This window comes from Quercus lobata, chromosome 6 (assembly GCF_001633185.2).
Source record: "Quercus lobata isolate SW786 chromosome 6, ValleyOak3.0 Primary Assembly, whole genome shotgun sequence".
Classification (NCBI taxonomy): Eukaryota; Viridiplantae; Streptophyta; class Magnoliopsida; order Fagales; family Fagaceae; genus Quercus; species Quercus lobata.
Window position 1 is genome coordinate 31,913,067 of NC_044909.1, and position 27,207 is coordinate 31,940,273.

Genomic DNA, 27,207 nt, shown 5'->3' on the forward strand with positions numbered 1-27,207 from the left:
ATAATTTGATGTAACATAAAAATCAAATAAGAAAATTGTTAAAATTAATCTATTAATTCTAACACAATTTAATCATTAATTCTAAGACCCTAACCCTAAGCATATAAATTAGATCAAAGCTAAGAAAAATAGTTTAAACAAAAGGCAACCAATACACAAAACCTAATCAATTTAATAAAAACAAAATACAAAAATAAAGAAGGAGCCTTTAGAAACTTGACAATGTTTTCGAATATTTTGAATTCATCAATTAAAATCACATGAAGACAAAAAACCAATAATAACACTAAACAAAATAAACAAAATGAAAATAATAATAATAAAAGAAGAAAGAATGCATATCTGCATTGTCATGCGATTTAGGCATTCACATGTTGAAATAAGCTTCACTCCAAAAGGGATATATAAGGTTATATATATTGGTAGAGTTCCATTTAAAATATAATTCATTTAAATCTTATTGAAATTAAAGATATCTAATCAATGTGTTTTTTTTTATCTCATAAAAATTGAAATTAAAAAATGGTCATATGAATAGAATGAAAAAAAAAAAAAAAAAGAGAGAACATGGTTGATAGTTATAAGGAATTTTGATATATATATTTTAAATGTCATCAACGTAGAAATTATCAAATTTATGGTGATATATACTGTTTTTTGGAATAAATAGAGATTATCAAATTATTGGAGATATATACTGTTTCTTGGGATAGAGATTATCAAATTATTGGATTGTGCTTATCTCTTAATAATCAAGTTTTGTAGCTTGATATTTTGATAAAATAATATTAATTTAATAATATTAAAATTTTGTAAATTTTGATGATAAATATTATCTAAATTAAATTTTTATATGTTAAATATTATCCCTTAATTTAAGAAATATATCCTAACAAATAAAAAAAATAATGTTAATCTAATTTTATTTAATGATAAGAATGAATTATAGTCCTGGTAGTATACTATTTCCCTTTTAGTTCTTTAAAAATCTAAAAATTTAATAAAATTTCTGCAATTTGGTGAAGCCACGTGGCGCAACCACGACGTCTAAGCCCAATTTATATTAATCACCTCTTGAAGAATTTGGATTATGCTTATCCCTTAATAATCAAGTTTTGTAGCTTGATATTCTAATAAAATAATAGTAATTTAATAATATTAAAATTTTGAAAATTTAGATGTTAAATATTATCTAAATTAAATTTTTGTATGTTATGTATTATCCCCTAATTTAAGAAATATATCCTAACAAATAAAAAATAATGTTAATTTGATGATAAATATTATCTAAATTAAATTTTTGGATGTTCAATATTATCCTTTAATTTAAGAAATATATCCTAACGAATAAAAAAATAATGTTAATCTAAATTTATTTAATGATAAGAATGAATTAGAGTCCTGATAGTATACTATTAATTTTTAGTTCTTTAAAAATCTAAAAATTTAATAAAATTTCTGCAATTTGGTAAAGCCATGTGACGCAACCACGGTGTTTAAGCCCAACTTTTATTATATATAATATAATATAATATAATATAATATAATATGATATATAATATAACCGGACCCAAACTTATATATTTAAAAAGTAGTATCCCTATTTTAAAATATGAATTGAAGTCTACCAAGGTATTATCTCCCTTAATACATTTTTACTTAGGATCCTCACAAAACGTCATAGCATAATCCCTCCAATGTTCAATATTAAAATAGCGTCCTGATTATACCCTTAGCTCAAATATGTTAACAATGATGACATTGATAATGATGAGACTACAGGTACTTTAACATTAGGCCACATTTGCTTCGATTTGATAAAGATTGTTATTACACTTTAGATTTAAATTTTACATGTTCTAACTTAGCTAAATTAGTAAAAAAATTCGTTATCATATAAGGGACCTCGAGTTAAACCTCACCTATACTAATAATCAATTGGTATTTTGGCCTTCTTATAAATAAATAATAATAATAATAAATTAGTGTGTTGAGTTTTGACCCTTATGATAAGAGCAATTATCACGGAACATACCACATATGTTCAAATTATATCCTAACTGGAAAAAACAAAAACAAAAACTCTAGTTTTACACTTTAATGTAATTGATTTTTTTTTTTTTTTTTTTTTGGGAATGTAATTGAATGTTTAAGTTGACAATGTTGTTGGAATCATTATGCAGTATGCACCCTTATCGTAATAGATTTTTCAAGAATAAATTATTGTGGGATGGAGGGTAAATGTCAGGGTTCAAATCTCCATAAAAAAGTTTTACACACATATATTTAGATTAGAATTTTAATCTTAAATTTAAAAAATAAAATAAAATAAATAATGTTAGTGGGATGGTGAGATGCACACAATGTGCAATTATTATTACTTTTTGACCACTTTTATATTAATATAAATATTTTAATCAGTCTATTCTATTGCAACCTTTTGAAACTCTTTTGAGTCTTGACAGTTAAAGCTTGTATTTTCGAAGTCAAGGTCCAGAGTTTTATATACAGATTAGGTCAAATATGGGAATGTATAGGAGCATAAAACATGTTCTATTTGACTTTCGTTAGTTTGTTGAGTATTTTCATAACCTAATCCAAAATTTTGGAACGAATAAGCTAAGAATAAAAAAACATACTTCACCATAATGAGAACAATTTGAAAACACAACATAAACTTGATCTAACCCTAGTCTTGTAAAGTGATTGGAACACGACTTATATAAGCTTGGCCTTATCTAGGCAGGGTTGGGTTTGGACTGGAGCAAATTCTTTAATCCTTATATTAGGCCTAATTAATTAGTTGGCATTCAAAATAACTAAGTTGCCCATCTAAAGCCTTCATATCTGAATTTAGGACAACTATGAAATGAACAAATAAAACTACTCAAGGAAGCAATTCTTTGTAGAATGGCTTGTGACATGACATATAAAAGATTCTAATGTGTAAAAAGCTTAAAAAGCTTATTCTTTCTTTAAATTAACATTCTCATGTGTGACATTTTTAAGTATGAAAGACACTAAAATCTGCTCAAAGTTAATGGCATATGTGATTCATGTTGTTATACATATATAACATATCTTCTATCGAAATTTCTATTTAATCTAATTGTTTTGCATAAGTTTAAAAAAGACTTCCATATTGACATTTAAAAATAAAAATTAAAAAATAAAATTATGAGCCCGTAGCACATGCGGTGAGGCTAATAATATTATATGATAATATAGTTCTGAATTAGCCAACCATGTGAATATCTAATCAAAAGATTCAAAACCTTCATTCTTTCTCTGTTTTATTTTAAATCACCCTTGCATAGAGATATGTATTTAGCGGCCCTCCATTCTTGTTCCTATTCAAGTTTCTACTGGTGAAAATGACGTACATTCAATGACTTGACAACTCCCTTCTTAAATAATGGTTGGAATTAATTTATTTAACTCATTCTTAATTAGATTTTTAGAAAGTAATCATAAATCAATAATTAGATTTGTTAAGCATTAGAAATGACATATACTTTGGTAAAGTAGGTCACATTATATGTAGATGTGCTTTTCATCAATCAACTTGCTTTGTAATGTCTTTTTTTTTTTCAACTCTTTTGGTTGGATATTGTATTTGTGCTCTAGTTACACTAAAATAATCACAATGATAATGGCTCTTTACTGTCAAATCAAAATACCATTACCCAATATCTCTTTAGTTTAGATTTTGATTGTTGTGGATGATGTGGATGAAGAGATCACCAACCGACCAAGCATGTTTAGGGAACTTTGATATGTCTCATTGCTCAAACACTAGTGTGTAACAAAACAAAACAAAATTATGAGTGAAAAGGATGCTGGTTAAATGTATGTGAATTCCTCTTTTTACAATCTGATCTTTTTCTTGGTTGCAATTAATGCTTCTTTCCACCACTTTCTAATTTGTGGTTTCCCCATCATTCTCATGTTAGGACCCCACCCGTTTTGAATTTATGAGGAGGCATATTTAATTTCTACACTAAAATATAAATTAGTTTTAGATTTCCCATAACAAGATCAGTCTTATTAAGGTATGGTCTTTCTCTATTCTCTATACATAGAGGTCCCTTTAGTGGTCCTCAAATGTGTCGTAATTTCTATTAGCAATGAGCAACATTCAGTTTTGCATTATTAGTGTGCCTCATTATTTTTTAACTAAAACATTTTGGCTAATTGAGACCTCTCTCTTGGCGAGTCTAACTCAAATCTACAAGCTTTGCAATTCAGCTCATAATGGAATTTCTTATCAAGCCCTTGCTTAATAGGGGCCAAACCAACTAATTCATTCACATTGGCTTTAAACGCAACCAAATCACTAATAGGATCGATGAACCAGTAACTCACAAACACCAAGGTAAAATTCATATGTTATCACCTATAGTGATATTTGATGTACTTCTACCAATAGCTATTCATAGTCTCAGTCTCTACAAATTTAGATAGTACATGACACATAGATAAGGACATTTATGTGAGGGGGGAACTCAAGTGAATATGTGATGGCTCATCACTTTGTTTGTCTTGTTTTATTATGAAAAGGACCCTTAGTTTCAGTTTGAATGTCAAGTTCTATATGTACTGGAGTATTTATTACAAGAAATTCATTGGTTTCATATGTTTCAGTTTGAATGTCAAGTTCTACCCTATACTTGTAAAACAAAATATGTTATTCATTCAAGCCCGAACAGATTTGAACCCAAATGTGTGGCTAATTGGCTATTATTTATAGGATCATCAATTATTAACTTTACAGAAACCTCAGTTTTTAGTAAAATGTATTTTGTGAATTGAGTTACCCAGAACTTCAAGTACATTTTTTTTAATACACAAAAATGGATAATGCAAAGGATTGATAATTCTAAAATAAGTTTGGGCTATTTAAATCAAATTCACGAAAAAAAAATACATATATACATATATATATATATGAGATGGGTTCAAGTTACACCTGGTGTAACTCTTGTAAAGTTACATCTTTTTTACATCGTAGATTTCTAAAAGATCTAACGGTTAAAAAAGACACTATTAAATGCTATTACTTTCCACCTTATTACCTAATTAATACTAGCATTTCTCTCTCCTTATTTATTGCTTTCCACCAAATAATATTTTCTTCAATACAATCAACCAAAATATGTATATATATACATATATGCTTTCCACCAAATAATATATATATGCTACGTTAAACAGTTTCAAACTTCCAAAGTTCCAACCTGTTTCAAGTAAATAAATTTCATTAAACTTTTCAATAAAATTAGGCTAGAAATTTCGAGTAATTATTATTATTATTTTTCCTCTCTCTTTCGAATCTCCTGAAATGTATTTAAAATTGTTCCAAATGGCAAAGCACAAATTGGAACTTTCCATAAAACTCAATCACTTGAAACAAATTGGAACCTGGAAGTTGCAAATATTTAACATAGCATATGTATTCTGTTCCGAGTTGCATATGGATATGGTATTTTGAGTTGCATATGGATATGGAATTTTAAGAAATGATTATCTTTCTTCGTAGTGGGGTTTAGGGGGAAAAAAAGAAAAGAAAATTGGTTTCCCATTTTCACTATATTTATTATTTGAGCTAGCCAAGTCGTGCAAGGAAACTTGGCTAAGTTTTGTTTGTGTTTTGCCATTTGGAACAATTTTAAATACATTTCAAGAGATTTGAAAGAGAGAGGAAAAAAAATTTTAACGTAGCATATATTGCTACATATATTATTTGGTGGAAAGCATATATATATATATATATATATATATACTTGTTAGATTGTGTTGAAGGAAATATAATTTGGTGGAAAACAATAAATAAGGAGAGAGAGAGAATGCTAGTATTAATTAGGTAATAAGGTGGAAAATAATAGCATTTAATGGTGTCTTTTTTAACCGTTAAATCTTTTAGAAATCTACAGTGTAAAAAATGTGTAACTTTACAAGAGTTACACCAGGTGTAACTTGAACCCATTTCTATAAAATAATAAGACAAAACATTATAACACTTTACAAGAGTTACACCAGGTGTAACTTGAACCCATCTTTATAAAATAATAAGACAAAACATTATAACTTTAACACGGCATTCGTTGTTGAATGTCATTTTTCACTCCAAAAAAGTAAAAACATGCCATACAAGATTCAGTTTATGCGTCTAGTGTCATACCGTTTCTGCATGTACAAGTCGTCTTTTTGACCAGAAATATTTGGTCTCTCTTCAACTAATAAGGATATCGTATCTTTAGCTAAGTAATTGAGACTTTTGGTAAGCCTAGGATGAAAATTGGCTGGAAGATTAATCTTATAGCCACTAAAAATGATCTAGACAAAAATAAATGGCTAGCCTATTTGATCTATGATGACAATAAACAACCTTCATTGAGGGAATCTACTTTGAAATTCACATATTCCATGAGATTAATACCAAAGGCTAGGAACCTATAACAGGTTGCTTTCCCCTCAAAAATCAAACAGTTTCCAACATAGCTCATGAACCACCAATTTCTGCATCAGATGGCTCGCCGATTTCTTGGGCCTAATTTTATAGTTGATCTTTACACAACCAGTGGCAGGAGACCAGCAATAATTTGAATTGCCTTCCAACTTGATCACTTTCACTTTTGGTGGCTATTTCAGGAGCTTGTAGGACTTCCAGAGGGATATGATAGCTACTTGACTCCCTAGACTCTTCATTGAAGTATACTACAACTACAAGGTTCTTTGCAGATACTGTATGGAAGAGGAATCCTTTTCAAAACTAATGTCGATATGGGTCTATGTAAATCCACACTTTCACTACTCACAATTCGCTACGTGATGAGTTGTAGCAAGAGTTTTGAAGTTTTTTGTGGTATTTCTCCCTTATGGGACGAGAAAAGAACAGGTCAACCGAGTTTTTTGACCTCTCTCAATCATATTGTCATTATATATGTATATATATATATATATATATATATAATAAAGCACAGACTTAAATATTTTCATGTGTTAGAAAGATTTTGTGATTATAGTTATACTTATTTTTCATTTTTGAATTGCAAAATTAATTACATAATAAACTTCTTTCATAAGGGGGAGAAAGATTTAACAACTAATAACATTATAGCCTTATTTCTACGGCTGCAACGTATATTCAGTGGTCTTGTTGATGGTTTCGCTCTCGGTTTGTTTCTTGCACATTGACATTTTATTGCTTTAGAATAAGAAAAAGAATTTCCTGTTTCAAATAAGAAAAAATATTAGATGATAAATAAAAACAATATAAGTTTGAGAAATTATTCACTACATGTTATGCTTTCTCATCTCTCATAATAGTGAATTTCATTAATTGAGGAGATCTACTATTTATATAAGAAGAGGGAGAGAGTACAATGTTATGAATATGTATACTCGAGCACTCACAGCAGTGGTGCTAAATAGCTATATTGCTATTTTTTAGCACCACTAATCACAAAAGAAGAGCTACAGCAGTGGAGCTATAACCAATTCTACCCGTTGCTCTTCTCTCCCCTCAGTCAGTCCTCAGCAAGCTTCAATTCCTTCACTCGCCGCCGACCCAAGCCCATGCCCAGCACCGACAACACCGACCCAAGCCTCTGCCCAGCACCAACAACACCGACCCAAGCCCCTGCCCAACGTCGACAATGCCAATTGATCTCTTCATTATCCGCCCCTATCTCTCTACTATCTCATTTTTCCTGTACTCTGTCTCCCAATCTTTCTCCATCTCAAACACCAAGACCCATGATCGTTGGTGCTGGGTTTTGATTTTGTCGCCGTGATTGACAAAACAGCGTTGTCACCGTGACTAGGTTTTATGTTGATGAGTTCTATTTTTATTTTGATGAATGGGTTTTGATTTTTTTGATGGTTGATGAATGGTGGCTGGGTTTCTCTGGTTTCATGGTAGCTTTTGGCTAATTTGATAGTTGATGATGGGTTCTATTTTTATTTTGATGAATGGGTTTTGATTTTGTTGATGGTTGATGAATGGGGTTTGTTGATGGTTGATGAATGGTAGCTGGGTTTCTCTAGTTGATAAATGGTGGTGGCGGTGGTGGTGGTGGTGGTTGTGGTTGTGGCTGATGGTAGAGGTGGTTGTGGTTGGTGCTATGGATGTTTTTTTATTAGTGGGATATATTATTTTATTGTAGTGGTTATATTATTTTATTGTGATATTTATATTATTTTATTGTGTTGAAAGCTAAAATAAATCCACTGCTGTAGCATGTGTATAGGTAAAATAGATATAAAGTAACTTTTGGTAGAGTTAAAAAGCTAAATTTTTTGCTCCACTGCTATAGATGCTATTCATGAGGAGATCTATTATTCATGTAAGCTAAATATTAAACTATTAATAAAGAACTAAGTTTGATTAGCCTCTTTGGTAAAATTCTATGTTGATCTTCTACAAAAATTTTTTTTTTTTTTTTGATACAAGATGGAATTCTACAAAATTAAGAAGTTATATATTTTTAATCAATTTATTGAGAGAGATCAATCAAATCCTTAATTCTGGAGTTGATGAAGCATTAACATATTGATTGGAGTCTATGGAAAATAATTGGAATAGAGTAAATACCATTACAGAGGAGAATTCTTCTAATATTTTTTCTGCGTGCTTCTTTGGTCATAATATTGAAGACCATCTTCATGACTTTTATTGGAGAATCACACCGAGTCCAGTTCTCCATCTGACATATTATAATCGTGAGATTACGAGATACTTTATTAATTAAGATCATATTATAATCAATAATCAATTAAGTCAATGAAATTATTACCGTTTTAAGACAGCCATATATAAACTCACAACATCATCAATTTGATGAGTAATTCTTGGGTACTCTCGGAATGAGTAATACTAAAAATACAAAGTCTTTTACAAAAAATTTAACCAACTGTTGATGTGATGGATGGTTATTGGTGAATCTAATAAGAAGTTAGTCATATCAACAGTTTGTAAAAATATTGTAAAGGGTCAAGCTCAGGTAGACACTGGACTCGTTGAGATAATAACATGTATCCACTTTTGAACACGTGTTACTATCTGACCGGGTCCAATGCACTGGATGCACTGGACTTAAACTAAGTCCTATTGTAAAATAATTTATAGCTATAGCATTAGTCCTCGCGGAATACAATATATGATATTTTTTTCTCTTATATTTATAGTCGGGTCCACTTATTCACTATAAAGGTAATTAAATTAATTATCAAAAAAAATTATTATAAAAAAATTATTTTCCCAATTTGATAACCTTTATTTTTTTTTTAATAATTAATTTAATTACCTTTATAAGACAGCCAAATATAATCCCTACACTAGAGGGTTTTAAACGTAAATTTGGCGTGTTTTGGTGTGTGTGAATTTTTTTTTAATCATTGCTTGGGTCTCTTTAATTTAATTTAATTGCTTAATTAGATAGTTGGTAGTATCAAAGCTTCAATTATTTCTCCCATAAAAATAATAAATAAATAAATAAAAGAGCTTCAATTAATTGCTCCAACAAGTGGCATCAAAGTTGTGGTTATTATTTGGAGTTCAAATCTTCTGTCCCACTTTTCTTACTCCACACTATACTCCACCAATAAAAACTTGCCACATGTTCACCTAATATATATATATATATATATATATATAATAAGTCAATAATAGTAGTATTTAATTAGTTAGGTGAACATATGACAAGTTTTTATTAGTAGAGCATAGAGTAGAGTAGGAAAAGTAGGACAAAAGATTTGGACTTGTTTGTTTGGGCACTATTTTGTAAATTAATTGGAGACTATGTGGAGCATCATAATTAAACTCACAATATAAAATGGACAAAACTTAAGTACAGTACTTAAGTGTTATTCTTTAGGTTCTCCCATTAAGATTTTGTTATGTGGATTTTTTTTCATAGAATGAAAATATATTTTTTAATTAAGTAATCACATGGCTGAATTTTAAGAGAGAAACTTAAGGATCAGCACTTAAGGTATTGTACCTAAGTTTTGTTCATATAAAATAATTCATGTCGGAAGCTAATGATGGGAGGCATTCTATATTGCTAATGCCAAGCCAAGCATTATATCAAACAAAGAGAGAAAAATATGTATAGAAAAATCATTCGAGGTATTAGACAGGGTATGGACGTTAATGGTGTTTCATCATATATATCAACAAACTAATGGAAATTCTCTTTAGAAAAGCATCAAGAGGGTCATTGGTCTTTGATAGAGGAAAGATTTGTTGTAAAACTTTATAAGAGAGACAAGTAACTTGTGGCATCAGTGCCTCACTAACATGAGTGAAAATGGTTTGCACATTTTGGCAAAATATTAGTCTCTGATTTCTTATCACAAAATCCCTGTGGCTCTTGTTTATTTGGTAAACATTTTAGAATCTCATTTTAGAAATCCTCTACTTGAAAGATTTGGTTTATTTGGCAAACATCATAGAGTGATCATTTCATTAATCTTTAGATGACAATAGTTAATTTGTCGATTTGGTTGATCGTACTTATAGAAATGTGTAGATGAGTTTTATGGGGAAAAAAAAGACTAATTTTTTTAGTACTTCAAGAAATTTTATGATGATAAAAAATAAAAATAAAAAAGGAAGAAAAGGAAGATTTTGAAGTGTCTTCGGACAACATATATAGATAAATTCACATCTAATGAATTTGAAAATTATTACTTGAATCACAACATTAAACAAGAGAAGACAGTTCCTAGTTTTCCACAGCATAAAGGTATGGTAGACAATTCCTATATAGTTTCCCACACAATCTGAAAAGGAAAAACTTGAAAGCATTCTATTTGTAGATTGGCTTGGGATGCAACCACGTGTCATGTTTGGAGGGATAGGAAAGAGTGAGGGAAGATTAGAAAGCAAAGCCAAAATTAGGGATTCAGTTCAAAACAAAGCCTTGTCCCTTGTGTTGAATTTGCAAGTTGCTCCATTCAATCTTTCTATGATGGGGTAAAAATGGCTCTATTGAGTCAAATTGTGATGTATACAGTTCACAACATGTTATCTCAACAATTGTAATTAAAATAAAACCCTCAAGATTATAAGACTAAATGAATAATGTAGAATATATGTTTTGTTTAAAAAATAGTAAAATCTAAGCTGAAATGCAAGATAATGCTAAAACTAATGCAATACATAATATTCTCTACTTCCAAAGCTTGTAAGATATACACTTATCATAACATGTCATCTCAACAATTGTAATCAAAATAAAACCCTCAAGATAAGACCACATGAATAATGTAGAATATATATGTTTTGTTTAAAAAATAGTAAATCAAAGTTGAAATCCAAGATAATGCTAAAACTAATTAATCCAAAACTATTAAGATATACCTAGAAGCCTAAAACCTTTCCATCTTGTTCTTCATTTCAAACTCATTGATGTTGTAGAACTCATCCACTGGAGAACCCTCAATTTGAGAAGAAAAAGTTTGCATCATGGGTTGCTGTCCATAGGCCACCATTTGCTGCATAGCAGGATTGTGGTAGTGCATTGCAGGCACCCTAGAGTTGTTCACCATCACATTGTCCACCATCCCAACTGTTGGATCATAACAAATTTGATCATTTGATGGAGTATATTGTATGCCACTACACATGCCTCCAAATTGAGAATAATCCACACCCTTCACCTCCATTGGATTGGCCATAGGATTAAGATGATCAAATGGAAGTAAAGGGAAAAGACTTTGATCAGATGAATAGCAAGAAGGGAATTGGTAATCCAGTGGCTTCACATAAGATATAGGCTGTTGGTTAATAGGACTCGTTTCCACATTCCTTTGAAGCATGCCTTGAGTGTAAGAAAAATCGGTTGGGATTGATCCAAAGTTGGAGCTACTGGTTAATCCTGACGCTGCATCATTTATCATGTAACTACCTCCATTTAAAACATCAATGTTTCTCTGTACTTCATCAATCTTATTGTCCAATATACCACGAAGTACTGCTCTTTGTGCATCCGAAAAATTATTGAGACGCTCACCCCATGTCATAGGCAACTGGTTTTCTAGTGGCTTTACCTTTACATAAGATATAGGCTGTTGGTTGATAATCTTTGGTGCTACACTCCTTTGAATCATGCCTTGAGTGTAAGAAAAATCACTTCGGATTGATCCAAAGTTGGAGCTGCTAGCTGTTCCTAATGCTGCATCATTAATCAAATAATTACGTCCTCTTATAACATTAATTTTTCTTTGTACTTCATCGATCTTAGAGTCCAATAACCCAAGAAGTACTTCTTTTTGTGCATCTGAAAAACTATTTAGACCTTCAATCCATGTCGAATACATGGCTTTGAAGCTTTCCATACGCACTCTTGAGATCTCCTTCTCAATATTCTTCTTCCGTTGAATGAAATAGTCAGATAAGCTAAGAGTTTCTTTCTTACGTGTACCTGTACTCGTGCCCTTGTATTTGTTGATTATTTTCTCGACTTTTTCTTGATTTTCAGGCCAGATTGCTAGCTCATTAGAATTGTCCTTCTGTATGGGTCCATAGACGATCATGCACACATCGACACCACAAAGAGTGGAAAGCTCATAGGCCTTCTTTTTCAAACCCTTTTTTCTCTTACTATAGGTTACCATACGAGACTTCTCGTTGCTGATGAGTTTCATGTTTATTTTTGCACGCCCCATCTTTTGATCTAACAAAATTAAATTTGCTATCAGACTCAATGAGCAGGACTCAAATCCATAATCTAATTTAGTCACAAATTTTAGAATCAGATAAAGAAAAGTTCACAATGGAAGATAAAAGTGCTAGTGATCTTGAAATTTAGTAGGCAATTCATTTATAGCAAAAGGAATTAAATAATAAAATAAAAGAATAAAGCTTTAACATTACTCTATGATGAATCTTTGGAGGGTTCCTGAGCTAATACTTGTTTTTAGTTTTTAATTACTAATGGCTAAACATCATGAACTTTATTTTTCTAATTAAAAGGTGAGGTATTTTTAAAACATATTGACCATTGAAGCATTTAAACTTTTAAGGGACAATTTGTTTTTTCTTTTGAAGCGTCCCCATTAAGCACAAAATTGATATTTACAAGAATATATATTTAAAAAAGAGAGAGAAAAATAATAAGACTTAACGTTTGAAGTGGTAGTAATTTTATATACCAACGTAAAAATTAAGATTACAATTCTATTACATGCGCTAGTATAAAAATTTGGATTTTTTTAAAAATAAATTATTTAAGTGAGAAAGAGAGGCATGCTTACAAAACCATAGATTTTGTGTGAATAATATTAAAAAATAGCTAGTAAACCCAAACCATAAGGGATTTAAAGTTTTGAAAATAATTAAAATATTTATTAAAAGTAAATTTAAGTTGTAAACCGCAACCCAAGCAATGACAAGTTTAAGAACTTGAAACCTGACCCACCCTAAACTCATTGCAAAAACCTTTAAACCCTGATAGTGTGGTGTAGAGAGATTTGAAGATTATTATTAGAAAGTCTTCACAATAAGTTTATATTTTTATTTGTGATTACTCATTCATAAAGAAGATAATAAAATTAAACACCAAAAGGCTCTAAAAATTTGAAAGAGAAGAACAAGAGTGAGTGTGTGTGTGCGCACCATTTATTAAATTGATGAATCATGTATGCATAAACATGGTATACAAGCACATACTTCTATGAGATGTAAGCCTTCATCAAAGGAAGGCATCTATACAATTTTTGTATAAGTACCAAGAAACATATATATTCATTCAGACTGTGAAAGTAAAATATGAAAAACATGTACAATACAATACGAAAGAAAACATGATACACAAACCAATACTTTGAAAGTGAAACTGTAAAAGTATGACAAAATACATACATACAGAAAGACACGTACAGATCTTTATATGAAGAGTTGTTCACGTACCTGATAAGGACGAAGAGAACTACTGTGGAGACAAACAGAATAAGCAGACAGGGTTTTGGTGTGGTTTTATACGAATATAAATACTATTACAAGTAGAGGTAGCAAAGTAAGCCCAAGTTCAATTGTCCACACAAACTCATCTACTCTAATTGAATCCAAATCCCTCCAATTATTAGTTGGATTAAATAAACATCAACTCAATTAGACTCAGTGATTATTGGGTTTTAACTAAAAATCTATTAGGCCCAATTTAACCCAAAACCCATATACCCAAATTCATTCCGGCCTTTCCCATTTAAACAAAAGAAAAAAAAAAACCTACGCTTCAGTGTTTGGTTTCCCTTTCCTCCTTCTCGGCTAATTTCTTGGGAACCAAACGGAATATAAACAAATATATGATCAATCCAAAAAAAAAAAAACCTGAATATTATCGAGAACCGATCTCATAGAGTTAAGCGAAATTCCACGCTCCGCCGAGGGACCACCGCAAACGATACGGATTCTAAGAACTCTACGATTCTTCACTGCTTGCTCTTCCTTCTCTGCGATCCGATCATCCACAACCTCCGCGGTGGCGTCGTCGTTGTGGTGGTTCTTGCCGCGGAGCAAGGCGAGGTTGGAAGCGTAAGCGATCGACGAAGCCATTGGAGAAAGAACTAGCAAGAGAGACTGAGAGTGAGTGAGTGATTAGTTAGAGAAATAATGGAGAATGTGAACATAAAGTGGAGTGAGTAAGAGTGAGTGGTGATGGAGTTTGCTGATTGTCTTTCATGTTTTTAAAAAAACTGTTTCGGACGGCAGAGTAATTTTGAGCTTGAAATGACTTTTTTTTTTTTTTTTTGTATCTGTTTGGTTTGCAAGTAAGTGAGAGAAAATAAAAAAGGAAAGAAAATATTTTTTTATTTAGGGTGTGTTTGGATTGAATTTATTGTTGCTGAAACTGAAAACTGAAAACTGAAAACACTGTAGCAAAATAATTTTTAAATGTGTAAATAGTACCGTGGAACCCATTTTTAATATTTTTTAATGAATAAAGTGGTTGTGGGTTCTATAAACAGTACTGCTACAGTACTACAATAGTGCCGCTACAGTGTTGTTTGTCCCCCATTTCTGCAAAACGCGTGAAATGTAAAAAAAAAAAAAAAAAGTGAAAACGTAGACGCAACAAAGTTAAGTACTATCCAAACGAGCACTTAGATTTTTAATATATTTGCTGACGTGGATGTGCTTATGTGGAATTTTTTAATCCCAAGAATGGAGACTATAGAGAGTGGAAAAGGAAATCCAATGTTGGAGTTTTCACTTTAATAACATTTTGGTAATTTTGATAATTGGGTAATTGGGTAAGTTGGAGTTTATCCATAATAATTGTGTTGGGTTGGATTTGAGTTAGAAGCAATTAATTAAATGAGTTTTAATGGATAAATAGATTTTATATACCCAACCCAATTATGCCCATCCCAAACTCACCCATTTGACACCCCTAATTACAAGCAAAGCAATGTCCATTCGAAACTCCTTTGCTTTAATTTGGGCCTGCAATACTATTAGTACAAGGTATAATTAAAAGGAAAGGCTGGGATTCGAATAAGTTTTGTCAAAAGAAAAACTAGTAATTAATTGATTATAATCTATAAAAGGAAGGGTAGGGCTGGGATTTTATTCGATTTTGTCAAAAGGGCCTGCAGTATTACGCAAGTTTTAGCTCACTAAACTAAAGGTGTTGATTGGGGTTTTGTTTGTTTTTTTTATTATTATTATTATTATTATTATTATTTAAACATTCGTTAGAAATATTTATAAACTAAAAAAATTATTAAATTAATCAAAGTTGTTTTTTTCACCCTAATCAAAATTAATTACATTGTAGGAAGTTGTTTGGTAGGATTTCTCAAACGAACCCGCATGATCAAAAATTACTATACACTTTATTTGGGAGTTCATAAGAGACTAAAGAGGCTAATGAATTTGTTGATGTGATAACAAAGAGTTAATCGCAAGAATTTCTTATGTTTAATGAACCTATTTATTTATCATTATTTTGTATATAGATATGAAAGGATTTAAAGTTACATCGTCCGCTTGTAATAATTAATCATTATCAACATCTCAAAACACTAATATTTGGAGGACGACCATAGATTTAACCAATTGAGTTATATAATTAGAGCTTACAAATTTATGTGTCATCAATTACTAAAACATATTTCAAATATTTATTTATTAGATGGTTAAAGTTCATCAATCACAAACATTGCCACAACAGTTTGTAAATTTTATGTAGTAAAAGTTATAATATCTTTAATATCATACCATTTTCCCCTAGACACCTGAGAACTTTGTGTATGAGGACTTTGTGCATGAGGAGTTGTCAATTTAGCTACAAGGCCCTTACTTACTCCTCTATTGTTAAACATGTATTATAACTAAGCTTTTGATTCCTTTGTAATGTTGTTTCCAAACTTGTCATGGACAAAATGTTTATTTCCTATTATTTGGGATGTACTTATAAACCGCTAGCTTATTGCTTAAATTTCCTATTATTTACAAATCTCATATAAGTCACCTACTTATTTTATGTTTCCTACTATTCGCAAGTGCTGAATGAGTCATTTGCTTATTTTATTTAACTTTTACTTTTTATTACAGTATTTTTAACAAAAAAATTTCACCAAAAAATTAAATAAGTTGTTCTCCAATAGACACTTGGACTCCAAAGTATATATATAGTCTAAAGTTATACACAAAACATGAGTAAACTGATTAAATATTAAATAATATCTTATTAATGTGCACTTTGGCATGCGTATCAAAAACGAAAAAAATGTGTAATCCCAATAGTTTTGTTTTTTTTTAAATATTAATCTAATAAAATATTATTAAATCTACAATTAAAACTCGAAAAAAATAAATAAATCTACCATCTATATATATAATAATAGGTAAAACTAAGAGAAAATTCAATTAAATTTTAAATTGGAATTCAATTAAAGTCTAATTTTACGCCATGTGTCTCATCTAATCTAAATTTTAAATTTTTGTATTAAGTGAGTTAATTCAATGTAAAAATTGGATTTCAATTAGAATTTAATGTTGCGACATGTGTCCCATCTAATCTAAGTTTTTTTAATTTTTGTACCAAATGAGTTAATTTAGTGTAAAAAGCGAGGAGTCTAATATAAGTAAACCATAAAAAAAAAAACATAATTTTTGAATGATTTTATATTTATGAGCCTTTTTCTTTGTAGAATTAAAAAAAATTCAAGTTTATAAGTCATCTATATATACATATACATATACATATATACATATATATATATATATATATATATATATATATATTAATAAGTAAAGTTGAGAAAAAATCCAATTAGATTTTAAATTGAAATTCAATCAGAGTTCAATTTTGTGCCATGTGTCTCATCTAATCAAAATTTTTAAAATTTTGAACCAAGTTAGTTAGTTCAGTGTAAAATTTGAATTTCAATTAGAGTTTAATTTTACGGCACGTGTTCCATCTAATCGAAATTTTTTAATTTTTGTGCCAAATGAGTTAATTTAGAATAGAAAATAACGAGTCCAATATAAATAAATAATAAAAAAACATAATCATATATATACCACTATATATAAAATTAGAGGAAGAGAGAGTTTGAATGATTTTATATTTATGAGCCTTTTTTTTATAACTAAAAATAATTCATTTGGCACAAAAATAAGTAAAGTTTAGAGAAAATCATATTAGATTCTACAATTGAAGTCCAATTTTGAGCCATGTGTCCTAATTTTTTTTTTTTTTTTATATATACAAGATATAATTTCTACTCTAGCCTAATCTAAGTGTATATGCGTGTGAAACTCCCTCCTAGAGACTTGAACCTCGGCTCTTGCCCCCCATACCCCGCAAGTATTTATACTTGTAGAATGACCACCACACCAAGGGTGCGCATTGGTCCTAAATTATTTATTTTCAGAGAAAGTTTTATTTCTTAATTTAGGAATAAAATCTAAGACCATGTCATAAATATTTATTCAAGTGAGTTATTGTGTACAAAAACCAAAGAGTCTAGAATTAATGAACATAAAAATGTTTAAAAATTTGACATTTTACATTTTCTGCCTAATAACATTCTTACAAGACTTTTTAAATAGTTAAAAAAAATTATATATATATATATATATATATAAGAATGACTATCAATAATATTTAAATTATATATGTAAGATTATTATACTATGCATCTTAATGTGTATCTTTTAAGTATATCCATGCATATGCATGGGATTACCAACTAGTTTATATAAAAGCTGAATTAGTTTGATTTTGACCTCATAATATTGTGCCACATGGGTTTTTAAGGTCTCTCTATTTTACACATCATTAATTTAATTTTTATTGAATTTAAATTATATTCTATATTTAAAATCTCCAATAGAATGTTGACACATCATATTTTCTTTAATCAATAGATATAGTTTCATTTTTTTTTAATTCCCTCAACTTAAATCAACTCGCTCTTTCTTACCAATGAAGTAACTGTTCAATCTCCTCTTAATGTGATTAAACCATGTCAAACTCAGCCACCTCGACAAGGGTGTTTTTAGGAAGAAATAAAAGAAGCTGACGAATCTGTTGAGCCCGTCAGCTTCATACGCGTGTGAAGTAGTGCGAAATTGACAATGCCATAAGTTGAAGACATCACCTCAATACCTGATGGTATCTACATGAGATGACAAGGATTCCCAAGCCGATGAAAAGAGAGAAACTGGTGGAAGTAAAAGAAGCCAACGAGAATAAAGAGCATGACGAGTCCAGCATGTCCTTGCTTGACCCCCACGAATATCTATATAAGGAAATATCTTGCACCCCACAATTAACCCTAATCAAAGGAATCCCTATAAGGAAATGATCCCGCCAATTACATGCACTTATGAGGATCTTCCCTACAAGGAAATACCATTTTTGCTAATAAATGAATGCCAGCTCTACGCTACTATAAGAACTTCAAACCTCTCACAAACCAAGATACGCATAAATTACCCCAACTCTGACACTTTAGAGTTGTGAAAGTTCCTGAACTTAACATTCAGAGGGTATTTGGCTGATACCACACCGGTATTCTCTGCAAGGTCTTTTTTGTTTCTGTTTCGCAGGTTCTATCTATAGCACGTGAGGACTGTGCGGCTCACAGATGATTTTTGGCATCATCAATTGGCGCCGTCTGTGGGAATCAAGTAGACTAGAAGTCACACTATCGCTTCCCGAACAAAAGAGTTGCATGGTACTTATTCACTCAATGGCAACCAACAACAATGGAGATGAACCATGCATTACTACCCTTAAATGACAAGTATAAACCCTAGCTGTGGTTGTGGAATGCTAAGCAGAACCATGGCCTGGAGGAACAGCTGTGCCAAAGGGATACTGGGCTGAACAGTCACGGAGAAGAGCAAGAAGGCACCAGAGCCCAAAGAAGGGACTAAGAAGGACCAGAAGGAAGTAATGCTCCGAGTAAACTAGAGCGACAAGACACCAGTCGTTCATCCATCACAGATACAGCACAATCACATATGGTGACGAAGATGCATATGATGAAGGAAATGATGGACTTCATGATGAATGCCCTCAAGCGGCGGGTATCAAACGACCTTGACGAGTTGGTCCATCAGACGGACTCGCCCTTCACAGCAGCCGTCACTTCGTTCCCTCTTCCTGCAAAGTTTCGTATGCCCTCAAGGGTCAAAGGATCCCTTGGACCACCTGGAGTCGTTTAAAACCCTCATGCACTTACAAGGTGTGGTGGATGAGATCATGTGATGAGCCTTTCCAACTACGCTGAAGGGTCCCACAAGGTTGTGGTTCAGCAGATTGACGCCCAACTCCATCAATACCTTCAAGGAGCTAAGCGCGCAATTTGCCTCACACTTTATCGAAGGACACAGGTATAAGAAGTCCATTGCATGCCTAATGAGCATCAAGCAACGGGAAGACGAGACACTGAGGTCTTACATAACCCGTTTCAACAAGGAAGCTCTCTCGATAGACAAAGCTAATGATAAGATACTTGTTGCTGCATTCACCAATGGTCTGCGGAAGGGAAAGTTTTTATTCTCCTTATACAAAAACAACCAAAAGACCATGACAGATGTGCTTTATCGAGCTACTAAGTATATGAACGCAGAGGATGCGCTGCTAGCCCGAGAGGAGAAACCCAAAAAGAGGGAAAAGTAAGAAGAAGCTCGACAGGAAAAGGGATGGAAGATGACTAAAACCAGAGACTGACGGGAGGACAGGCGCGCTGAACCCCCCACTAAAAGGTTCACCGACTTCACCCCGCTAACTGCCTCGATTGATCAGGTGTTAATGCAAATCAAGGACGACACGACCTTGACATGGCCTGGCAAGTTAAAGGGAGATCCCAACAAAAGGTTCAAAGACAAATATTGCCATTTTCATCGGGACCATGGTCATGACATGTGTTATGACCTAAAGCAGCCAATTGAAGCCCTTATTAGACAAGGGAAACTACAGTAATTCATCAGCAAAGAAAGGGCGGATCCACCACAGGAGCAAGTTGCTAGAAGGGAAAACGAGCACCCCAAGCCAAGGATGATTGTAAGGGGCACCACGACTTTAGGTTCATCCAAGAAGGCCCGTAAGGCCTACCTTAAGATGGTTTAGAACGTCCAGCTGACAGGCTTCATCCCAAAGACAACCCTATAATTGGGTTCTCAGAAGAAGATGCTACCACCCACACAACGATGCACTCGTTATTAGTATTTGAGTAAGGTACTACAATACTCACCGGGTCCTGGTTGATAATGGAAGCTCTGCTGATATCCTCTACTACCCGACATTCCAACAAATGAGGATCGAGAGAGAACGACTCATACCAGCCAACATGCCACTTATTGGGTTCAAAGGAACGAGGGTATACCCCCTCGACATGGTCACATTGCCCCTGACGGTCGGCGACTACTCTCAGCAAATTACTAAGGATGTTACATTCCTCGTTGTCAACTGCTTATCTGCCTACAATGCCATACTAGGTCGACCTACCCTCAACTCATTGAAGGCCGTGACTTCAACCTATCATCTGATGATCAAATTCCCCACTAAGTATGGAGTAGCAGAGGTACGTGGGGACCAAGTGGTAGCACGAAAGTGTTACATAGCAATGTTGGAGATGGATGACTAGTTGCAAACCATAAACATTGAAGAACAAAGGGCGATCGCAGAGCCCATGAAAGGATTGGAGGAGATACTTCTCGATAACTCTAGGTCTAAACCAACGACTAGGATCGGCACCCTTGCCAATCTACCAGTTCGGCAAGCGCTCACAGCAATCCTAAGAGAAAACCATGACATCTTTGCTTGGAATCCTGAAGAGATGCCCAGGACCGACCTTTCAGTCATGGTGCACAGGTTGAATATGTCACCCTCTTTTCCCCCTATCCGTCAAAAGAAACGAGTGTTCGCCCAAGAACAAGACCGGGCTATAGCGGAAGAAGTCCGCAAATTGCAAGATGCAGAGTTCATCAGGGAAGGGTACTACCCTAACTGGTTGGTCAATGTAGTGATGGTTAAAAAAGCCAACGGAAAATGGAGGATGTGTGTAGACTTCACGGACTTGAACAAGGTGTACCCCAAGGATAGCTACCCTCTTCCGCGGTTTGACATCCTAGTAGACTCAACGGCAAGACATCAGTTATTGAGCTTTATCAACGCATTTTCTGGTTACAACCAAATCAAATTGGACAAAGCTGACCAGGAGAAAACTTTGTTCGTCACCAGCCAAGACCTTTTCTGCTATAAGGTAATGCCGTTCGGTCTCAAGAATGCAGGCACAATGTATTAGAGGATTATGAACAAAATGTTTGCACATCAGATTGGAAGAAATGTCCAAGTTTACATGAATGACATGCTAGTGAAAAGCCAAAGGGAGGACAATCATTTAGACGACCTCAAGGAGACCTTTGACACCCTCCACTCTTACAACATGAAGCTTAATCCAAGCAAATACGCATTTGGGGTGACGGTTGGAAAATTCTTAGGATTCATGGTGTCTCAAAGAGGTATCAAAATCAACCCAGACAAGATCCGGGCCATAATGGAGATGGCACCACCAAGGAACACAAAAGAAGTGCAATGCCTCAACAGCAAGGTAGCTGCGCTGAACAGGTTTGTTTCAAGGGCGACAAACAAATGTCTACCTTTCTTTCGCATGCTGAAGAAGTCCTTCGAGTGGACGCCCAAATGCCAACAAGCCTTTGATGATCTAAAAGCATACCTCTCCTCCCCACTGTTGCTAAGTCCCTCCTAGCCAAAGGAAGACCTATTTCTCTATCTAACCGTCTCCCCAACTGTTGTTAGTGCGGCCTTAGTCAGAGAAGCAGACGGGGTGCAGAAGGCCGTGTACTACACTAGCCAAGGACTCCGTGGCGTAGAGGAGAAGTACCCACCCATGGAAAAGCTCACCTTCACTTTAGTTACCGCAGCTCGTAAGCTCAAGCCATACTTCCAAGCCCATACTGTGGTCGTTCTGACAGATAAACCTCTACGACGGGCAATGAGTAACCCTGAAGTGGCTGGACGGATGACACTATGGGTAATAGAGTTAAGCGAATTCGATGTACAATATCGCTCGCATACTGCCATAAAGTGACAGGTGGTCGCTAACTTCATTGTATAATTCACCAACATGGAAGGCCAGGGAGTAGGAGAACATGCCCAATGGAGTATTCACATGGATGGATCGTCTAACAGGCAGGCTGGTGGAGCAGGCATAGTGCTACATTCTCCAGAAAAGGGCGAGTTTCAGACTAAGTTTGTTCAAATCCCCAAGGAAGAGAGCAAGTAGGTCGACCGTCTTACGAAAGCCGCATCAGCAGAACACATGCTCATCCCCAGTAAGGTACTTTTTTTTGTTCAGCTCTTACCTTTGATAAATGGCGTCGGAGTGCAGGAAATAGGCTCAGGAAGTAACTAGACCACACCGATAGTTTCTTATTTAAAAGACGGCACACTACCTGACGGTAAGGAGGCCACAAGAAAGCTGAAGGACCAAGTAGCACGTTTCGTCCTGATAAAGGATGTCTTATACAAAAGAGGCTTCTCCCGCCCATACCTAAGGTGCTTAGGCCCCGAGGAAGCAGACTATATCATGAAAGAAATCCATGAGAAGATCTGCGAGAACCATTTTGGGTCATGGTCGTTGGTGCACAAGCTAATTCGGGATGGATACTATTGGCTCACCATACAGAAGGATGCCCAAGCCTATGTCAAATCATGCGATAAATGTCAAAGGTTTTGCCACGTCATCAGACAGCCTTTAGAAGAGCTCACTCCAATGACGGCCTTGTGGCCTTTTGCTTAATAAGGGTTAGACATCATGGGCCCATTCCCAATAGTGATGAGACAGTTGAAGTTCCTAATGGTCAGTATAGATTACTTTACCAAATGGGTGGAAGCTGAAGCCCTAGGCACCATCACAGAAAAGAACATAAGAAGCTTTGTATAGAGGAACATCTTCTACAGGTACAACATACCTAGAGTACTGATTTCAAACAATGGGAAGCAGTTCGACAACGACTCGTTCAGAGATTTTTGCTCGCAAATGGGGGTCAAGAATCATTACTCCTCACCCGCCCACCCTTAGGCCAACAGACAAGTTGAGGTCACAAACCGATCCTTGCTCAAAATTATCAAGACTCAGCTCGAGGGGGCAAAGGGTATATGGCCGGAAGAATTGCCAAGAGTTCTATGGGCGTACAGGACAACGGCAAGGATGCCTACAAGAGAGACACCATTTCAACTAGCATACAAAAGCGAGGCCGTCATCCTAGTTGAGGTTGGACTCATAAGCTACAGAGTAGGAAACCATGATGAGAGCAGGAACGATGAAGTTATGCGCTTACAGCTTGACTTGGTGGATGAGGTCAGAGCAGCGGCTGAACAAAGGTTAGCGCAGTACTAGAACCTCATGGCCATGGACTACAACATAAAAGTTAGGCACAAAGACTTTCAAGTTAGAGATCTCGTCTTGTGAAAGGTGACAGGCACTATAAGAGATCTCTCCCAAGGAAAGCTAGGACCTAATTGAGAAGGACCCTACAAAATCGCTTCATGGAAAAGGAAGGGAACCTACCACCTAGAGATGCTAGATGGGCAAAAGTTGCACCACTCGTGGAACACGAAGCACTTGAAGAAATACTACCAGTAGACAACGGCACGAAGAACAACACTCCTCATTTCCATTTTACTTCATTTTAGTTAATTTTTACTATCTACAATACTTTTTAAGCCCAAAGGGAAGCTTTTTATTCTTTCAAGAACAATTTTTTACTTATGCATGCATTTATCACAATAAGAGGAGTTATTCAGATATGACCTATGTATGAATATATGTCTCTACGAAACTACATCTATTATTAAGTCCACAAGTGGACGAATTCATTATTAAGTACACAAGTGGATGAGTTCATCCCATAAGGATGCCTTGAAATTGTTAAATTCCACCAGTGGATGAATTCATTATTAAGTCCACAAGTGGATGAGTTCATCCCATAGGGATGCCTTGAAATTGTTAAAATCCACAAATGGACGAGTTCTTTATTAGGTCCACAAGTGGACGAGTTCATCCCATAGTGATGCCTTGAAATTATTAAGTCCACAAGTGGACGAGTTCATTATTAAGTTCACAAGTGGACGAGTTCATCCCTTAGGGATGCCTTGAAATTATTAAGTCCACAATCGGACGAGTTCATTATTAGGTCCATAAGTGGACGAATTCATCCCATGGGGATGCCTTGAAATTATGAAGTCCACAAGTGGACGAGTTCATCCCATAGGGATGCCTTGAAATTGTTTAGTCCACAAGTGGATGAGTTCCTCATTAAATCCCTAAATGGATGGGCTTATTATTAAAGTCCTAAGAGGACGGGTTAAATGTTAAATCCACTAGTGGACGAGCTCAGCCTATGGGAGGCTTTGAAAACATTAAGTCCTCAAAAGGGATGATTACATTCAAGTAGACGAATACATCCAAGTAAACAGATGCATCCTAACACGTATGTAAAGGCAGATGGATAAATACAATAGGAAACAAGGCTAAAAGCGACGGATGTAATAAAATATTAAATAAAGCCCATAAAAAAGGGAAAACGTTTGCAACAAATCCCAAAAACAAAGGCATTTACTATTGTTTGGAAATAAGAGTGGATACATAAAAAACTAAGAATTAAAGATAAGCGTTCGGGGCGTCCTGGGCAGCAAGGTTCTGGGTGTTTTGAGCAGAGGAGTTTGGGGCGTTCTGGGCAGCGAAGTTCTGGGCATCATGAGCAAGAGGGTCGACAATAGATGAGACCAAGGGAGTGACAGGCTTCTCAAGGGCAGGTTGAGCAAGGACCACACTGTCGTCTTTCGGGTCCTGCTCTGTATGAGTGGAGTCGTCGGTTTCCTCGTTGACAATGTCGCCAAATGCAGGAGTCGTCAAATCGAGTCGTCCATGGTGACCTTAGATAAGTCAAGGTTTAGATAGACAGACCCAACCTACTTCAGGCAGTCTTCAAACCCGTCACCATAGTACACTACGCAAGCATCGATAAAAGGCTGGGAAGCCTTGAACTCTGCTATGGCATCAGCCTTGGCCATCTCTACCTGCCCACAAATAGCCATTAGCTCTGCCTCCAGATTCACCTTGGCCTCTTACGCCATCTCTCGGAGAATGGATTCTTGCTTCAGTTTTTTAGTAACAGCCGTTAGCTCCTTGTTAAGTGTGCAGACAGCCTCCTTGTACTGATCCATCTCATTGTTTTGGATATCTTGACGCTTACGAAGCCAGCAGATCACTCCCTCTCTGGCGACGCACCTATCCTGGAGTGCCTTCATGTGAATCAATGCCTAGAAACAAAAACAACCATCATCAAGAGAAGAAAATATGAAATAGAACAAAGTATGAGAAAAACATACCCTAGCTAAGTCGAAGAGACCCGATGCACCTAGGTCTTCCGTCAAATGCTCAACACAAAGGTCGAAGTCTGTCTCCTTGATAATTGACTCAACCATCTCAATGGCATGTTCCTTATGTGTGAGAAGACGACATATAGTTCCCTACGTGACGGGACCAGCCGATGTCATTAGACCTTTACCAGCTCCATGGCTAGGCTTGGGACGCGATGACAGCTTTGGCTGTTTGTCAACAGTAAGAATGCTTGATCCTTTCTTAAGCGGACAGTCATCCTTCCCATCGCTCTTCCCCTTGGATGTTCCCTTGTCGACACCCTTGGGAGCTGACAAGGAGGCCCCTTCCTTCTCCTTCTCCTTCTGCTTGCGCGCCACGGCTAACACCATTACCAAGGCTCTTTGCCTCACTGCCTCCATTTCTACTAAGGGTAAAAGATAGACGTTAGATAAGCAAATGAAAATAAGAACAACGAGAAGAAAGAAGCAAAGGAATAGGAACTTACGCCGTCGGGAGTATGTGTTTAGTTTACGAGCTACAAGCGTCAGCACAGGACCACCACCATAGGCGTGCAGTGTATCAAGGGTGATCAGGTCCCTGCACTTCCTTTCGTCAAACGGTATCTCAAGTACCCGACAGATGAAAGCCTCCTGCTCGTCGGTTATACATGGAAGCTGAAAAAGAGAAAAAGCAGTCGACGTTAAACACTTAGACAAATAAATAATGAAAAAGTGAAAGGACGGACGGTGCTAGACCTGAATCCTTGACAATACCCCAAGTATTTTCAAAACCTTGAGGCATCGTCACCCACTTTTCCTGATGGCATACCCAATTCGTCCCTTAAACAAAAAAGTATCTACCCTTCCAATTTCTATTAGAGTCGGGCATGTCCGACACCAACCTAAGTGTCTTCTTCCTCGCTGCAAAATGATATATCCCCTGAGATGAGGAGATATGTTGGGGTCTGTAGCACCAAAAGAACTCGTCCAGAGTAAGCTGACAGTTCCCCTCACTAAGACGACTCTAAAGGATTTTAGCCCCTATGAATATACTCCAAGCATTTAGGGCAATTTAGCTGACGGATAGACCAAGGAAAATGGCCAACTGACGGTGTAATGCCATCAAAGGCAATCTCAATCCTACCGCGAACATGGCGTCATACATGCCGACATCATTGGCCTTCCTAGAGTAGCACTTTTCATACTTCCCAAGCAGATGGATTGGAATGTTGTCAGGGATTTGGTAACGATCCCTTAAGTTATTAAAAAATTTGGTCGTCATCGTCAGCTTAAAATCATTGACGGTTCATATCCCAGGAAGGATAAA

General features: G+C 34.7%; 1 protein-coding gene across 3 annotated transcripts; it reads right to left on the bottom strand.

The window, feature by feature from the left end:
• Positions 1 to 11,252: 11,252 nt before the first annotated feature.
• LOC115994208 lies at positions 11,253 to 14,731 on the bottom strand. 3 transcript variants are annotated; one of them, XM_031118268.1, is made up of 2 exons: positions 14,339 to 14,731; positions 11,253 to 12,683 (listed from the first exon to the last, which is right to left on the bottom strand). In XM_031118268.1, exon 2 carries the CDS (start codon positions 12,673 to 12,675, stop codon positions 11,377 to 11,379), a length of 1,299 nt encoding a protein of 432 aa, XP_030974128.1. In that variant the 5' UTR covers positions 12,676 to 12,683; positions 14,339 to 14,731; the 3' UTR covers positions 11,253 to 11,376. The 3 variants fall into 3 exon arrangements, with proteins under 3 accessions (XP_030974128.1, XP_030974129.1, XP_030974130.1); XM_031118269.1 differs by lacking the exon at positions 14,339 to 14,731 and adding an exon at positions 13,919 to 13,932; XM_031118270.1 differs by lacking the exon at positions 14,339 to 14,731 and adding an exon at positions 13,679 to 13,688.
• Between the last annotated feature and the right edge of the window lie 12,476 nt (positions 14,732 to 27,207).